Below are 5,208 nucleotides of genomic sequence, written 5' to 3'. Positions count from 1 at the left end.
TTTATTCACTGGTCCTTGCAAGATTACATACGAGATTACAGCTGCTCTGTAACTTAATGTCTGTTGAGTTAGAAATAGACCACTCTGCAAGACACGTGTTACCTCGTCTACTGGGCTATGAAAATAAAGCTCCATTTATCGATTTAGATGCCAAAAATGAAAAAACGAATGACAATCCGTCAGTACTAATGGCTGTCGAACAACAAACTCTGGATGAACAGCAAATTATGAGCTACAAACCAATGTCTACGTTAACGTTTCGTGTTTGTTTAGCACCAGTACGTGTGGGGATTTTAAATATGATTTCACCCAGCTTCTCTTCTCTTGTTTCTCTCGCGAGATCCTTCAGCCTCGCCAGGGACGAGGCTGCCGATGTATCTCGAGTGACCTACGAACAGCTACTGGAGGAAATCCAAGGTGCGTTTAGGTGCCCCCAAATCACCCGGACACATATTGTTACACTCCTTTCCCAAGGGCAACATGATGCCGTTGAAGGAAAAAGTGACAATCAGTCTTCTCGTAATCCTTTTAAAACAACTTATAATAAGGCTATTGAGCCGCAGATGAACGAATGTGTGCGAGTTATTCAATCCCTCTCTAGAGGCAATGAAGCAAGATCAGCGACCCGCGTGTGGATAGCACGTAGGGATGACAAAAAAACTACTGCTGAATTAACGTTCTGGTATTACACGGAAACTTGACCGTTGTTCAACTATTAACATATACTTAACGGAAGAAGTATCATTATGAGGGTTGAAAGACTTTGTAATTGCCGAACATAAAAAACACTAGTTTGAACAGAAATTTAAAGTTGACAGTTATTGCAAGTAGACAGACTATTTTTAAATTTAGGCGTTTTTTGAAATTTTATATAAAAGTAATATTTCGGTATCATCTTTTTGATGCTGGAACGTCCAGGACAAAATGCGTACCTGGTATATATATAACACAGAATCTATATACGGTCTTCAGGAAGCCTTTTGTTTATAGTCTTTTTTTTATATATTATACATGCATATATAGTCAATATACATCAATATATATGCCACATGCATTACCAACAAATATTATTAAGTATATATTACTTCTATATCATTACGTAATAGCTATATATAGGCTATTATACAAACTGTTGCACGGTTTTGCACGTTTTTTTTTGTAAAATACACATATCATAGCTACATTTAAGCAAACTATCTAATTTGTATAATTTTATTAGTATATCTAAGTAATTTGTATATTAGTATATCTAAGTAATTTGTATATTAGTATATTTAAGTAATTTGTTTATTAGTATATCAGATATCTAAGGTTTGGGACAGTATGTATATTCATATTGCAAATCGTTGTAAACATTCAATTGTGAACATGTGAATTTTTTATACATTTTTAAAAACTATTCAGACTGCTGCTATAATAGAAACCTTATCGACCATAGAACATAAACACAAGTGTTTTTTACAATCCAAAACTTTGTCCCCATAACTAGCGTGCTATCTGTATAAATGTTACCACTGGTGAAGTCGATTTCCTCCCATGGAATCTAAAACATTTCTATCTACATTGTTCTGCCCTGTTTTAATTAACCCATAACAATCTGATAAAGAACGAATTTAGGCATTAGAGCAAGGGCCAAAATCACAATACGACGTGAGCAGCGGTGTGGACATCTTGTCACATCCAGCTCATGATTTCAGTTCATTCGTGCTCAGCCTCGTTCATTAGTATGGGTCAGTATTCAATATATCCGACGAAAATAAATGTAGCTATCAATATCTCGAACGAAAAAGCTGGCTTATAAACCTGGTTGATTAGACAATTTCACTTTCAAATCTCAAGCAGTACTATGGCAGTAACACTGGTAAGCAGGGGCGCACATTATATAAGGGTGTGCACAAAATATAGCATTTCACATGACGTATATGCTGTTTCAAGCCTGCACTGCTGACCAGATACGAAAGAAATCAAAATGGCGGCTTCCAAGGCACAATCTATGGTTCAGAGCGAAGCGGAAAATATGCTCACCTCTTTAGAGAAAGGGAAGGTCAGACCGATGCAGGTAAAGAAAACTCTTCCCGGTAAAGTTTATATCGTAAATTTCAATTTTACTCTTTAACGTTCCGGGGAAAGAATAAAATAGCTCAAGGCGCCAAGCGTGTCACTGTCATTTATACCGTAGGGCACTTCACTTGTGGTACAAAGATAGACTAAGCTAGACCCGTGGCTAGACCATGGGATGTATATTCGTAATTTCATGTTTATATACTATACAAATAATCGCTTTCAAAAGAAATCAGTCGGGCATAAGACGAATAATCGGATGTATATATATCCAATTAACTGAAATAAGCTTCTCCCTAGACCACTGCATGTAGGCTAGACCCATCACCCATGAAGATTATCCAAATCATATACTATAATACTAGACAGTAGATACGAAATTTTAACAGTGAAAAATTTTAATCTAAAAAATGTGAAAGAAAGCTCTTCACAGGAAGGGGGAGAGCATAACTAATAGAACAAGGGGATATATGTCACTTCATTCCACACCATTATTTTTCAAATTTGGCATGGTCTATTACCTAATCAGTAACCACTAGTTATTATTTAGAGGGATGCCCATTTATGTGCCGCACAATGTTGTGAAGATCAAATCTCAGGAACTCATAACATACAAAACTGCATCTCAAAATGTTTCCTTCCTCCGCAAAGAACCCAGGAGTATATCAATCAAGAAGTGAATAATTTTCAGGTACATAAAATTGGAGTTTTTTGGCAAGGCAATGTGACTGTAAATCTGTTTCGGTTACAAAAAGTTACAAAGCAACCCACAAGGCCTGCAACCATAAACATAACATATCATGCTAGTGATTCTTGTTGCACTTGGAATTCCTTGACAAAAATGCTTCTTGATGGGCCTTTGTCAGAAGAGTTGGTATCACCTGACGAGGGCCTTTGAATCAACACTTCAAGAAGTGCTTTTGTGTATTTTAGGCTGTTATTATACCACATTTGATGCAAAATTGTTAGGAGATGCTGACATGCTGTTTATATTGGGTCATACATGTAACCATTTACGTATTATAACATATTATAACGCAAATGAGATTACCTATGCATTCAAATTCTAAGCTGATGGACATAAGAGAACCATTTCTAAATTTCTCCCCTCCCCCTGGTGTTAGACCAGTTCTATAGCACGCGTTACCATTTGGCTTCTATTTCACAGGATCGTCTATCACGTTGTGCTAAGTCATGTCAGGATACAATTCAAGATAAAGTAAGCATTAAAACCACGCAATCAGAGGCTGGGAAACTACAAGAGGAGATGAACACTTGTGTTGACCAATGTTGTGATTCTCATCGTGAACTTTTACCCAGGATGTTTGAAAGAATGAGCGAGACATTGGCTCAACTGCAGCGCGCGCCGTCTGCCTAGTAAAATTACTGAAAATTTAGGAAATACATTAGTCATTATATGGGATCATGTTGTTGTCTTATTTTTCCTTCTTTTTATGTAAATACAAAGATTCGATCAGAATTTAAGAATTGCAAGTTATAATTGGAATAATCTATATGTGAAAGGCTTGTTTTCTTTATCTCTGTCCGCCGTTCTGATTTTTGAGGTGCTCTAATTGAAAATCTTGATTTTTCTGTTTTCTTTTCCCCATTTTCTGTGCTTATATATCGCGTGTTCCCAACCTACAGCTTAGAGATATGAGAGAGCTTAGAGAGGGTATGATGACCTTATGACCTTCGAGAAAAGGATAAAGTAAATTAAATAATCATAGCTGTTTAGCACAAGATCTCGTAGTCTAGTGGTGAAGACCGTGGTCTTCTAAGTGGTGAGTAGATGGTCGAATCCAGGAATGGTAACTGTTTTGATTATGACCTTTGAGAAAAGAAAAAGTAAATTAAATAACCATAGCCGTTCAGCACAAGATCTCGTGGTCAAGTGGTGAAGACAATGGTCTGCCAAGTGGAAAGTCCGTGGTTCGAATCCAAGCATGACTGTTTTTTATTATGAACTTCGAGAAAAGGATAAACTAAATTAAATTACAATAGCCTTTCCGTTCAAGATCTCGTGGTCAAGTGGTGAGTACAATGGTCTGCCAAGTGGTAAGTCCATGGTTCGAATCCAAGCATGACTATTTTTGATTATGAACTTCGAGAAAAGGATAAACTAAATTAAATTACCATAGCCTTTCAGTCCAACATCTCGTAGTCTAGTAGTGAAGACAATGTACTCCTAAGTGGTAAGTCCATGGTTCAAATCCAGGCATAACTGTTTTTGATTATGACCTTCGATAAAAGGATAAAGTAAATTAAATAACCAAAGTAAATTAAATAACCATAGCCTTTCAGTCCAAGATCTCGTGGTCTAGTGGCGAAGACAATTGTCCCCCAGTGCACGGTCGATGGTTCGAATCCAAGCATGAGTGTTTTTCATTATGACCTTCGAGAAAATGATAAAGTAAATTAAATAACCATAACCGTTCAGCACAAGATCTGGTAGTCTAATGGTGAAGTCAATCGTCTCCCAAGTGGTAAATCGGCGGTTCGAATCATACCATAACCCTTTTTCATTATGAACTTCGTGAAAAGGATAAAGTGAATTAAATAACCATAAACGTTCAGCTCAAGAACTTGAAGTCTAGTGGTCAAGATGTTAGTCTCATGTGTCGACAATCGAAGGTTCGAAACTCGTTTTAGATGAAAATTTTCGTTATTTAATAATACATGTTAAGCTTATGATGAAGAAGTTGGTGTGGGTTTCCAACAATCACCAGTTAGCCTTGTGGTAAAGTCGTGGACTATCAAGTGCAAGACCGAGGTATCAAGAACAGTATGGGACGTTCCTCATGGCGGTAGCAAAAAAAAGGTAGGTATGTTACTCGGGAGAGGTTTGTATTCAGTTAATCTTTAAGAATGAAAGCTAATCTTTAGGGAAATCAGGGGATAGTTAGGGTGAATGAGGGGTATATGAGTACAAAAAGACTTAGTAATTGGGCGGCCTCGGCTCCCGGGGCAAGTGGGAGGTGGCCTCGGCTCCCGGGGCAAGTGGGAGGTATAGGTGAGAAAACAGAATATAAATAGTTTAAGTCTTTTTGTACTCATTTAAACCTCTTTACCCCTATTTATCCTTCTATTTACTCCTATCTATCCCTACTTTTTCCTATCCTCACATACCCCCAACGATCCCCCAAC

General features: G+C 37.3%; 1 protein-coding gene across 1 annotated transcript; it reads left to right on the top strand.

The window, feature by feature from the left end:
• Positions 1 to 1,969: 1,969 nt before the first annotated feature.
• LOC114516244 (protein FAM136A-like) lies at positions 1,970 to 3,484 on the top strand. Its single transcript, XM_028535666.1, has 3 exons — positions 1,970 to 2,059; positions 2,612 to 2,752; positions 3,230 to 3,484. Exons 1-3 carry the CDS (start codon positions 1,970 to 1,972, stop codon positions 3,437 to 3,439), a joined length of 441 nt encoding a protein of 146 aa, XP_028391467.1. The 3' UTR covers positions 3,440 to 3,484.
• Positions 3,485 to 5,208: the final 1,724 nt, after the last annotated feature.

The sequence above is a fragment of the Dendronephthya gigantea genome, unplaced genomic scaffold, assembly GCF_004324835.1.
Source record: "Dendronephthya gigantea isolate DGI-Jeju-01 unplaced genomic scaffold, DenGig_1.0 000005F, whole genome shotgun sequence".
NCBI lineage: Eukaryota > Metazoa > Cnidaria > Anthozoa > Malacalcyonacea > Nephtheidae > Dendronephthya > Dendronephthya gigantea.
The sequence above is the reverse complement of the archived record's forward strand: the minus strand, read 5'-3'. Positions and strand labels throughout refer to the sequence as shown.

Coding starts and splice junctions, on each gene's coding strand:
- LOC114516244 (XM_028535666.1), top strand. CDS start 1,970: ATGGCGGCTTCCAAGGCACAATCTATGGTTCAGAGCGAAGCGGAAAAT. Junction 2,060..2,611: donor GGAAGGTCAGACCGATGCAG/GTAAAGAAAACT, acceptor GTTATTATTTAG/AGGGATGCCCATTTATGTGC. Junction 2,753..3,229: donor AAGAAGTGAATAATTTTCAG/GTACATAAAATT, acceptor TCTATTTCACAG/GATCGTCTATCACGTTGTGC.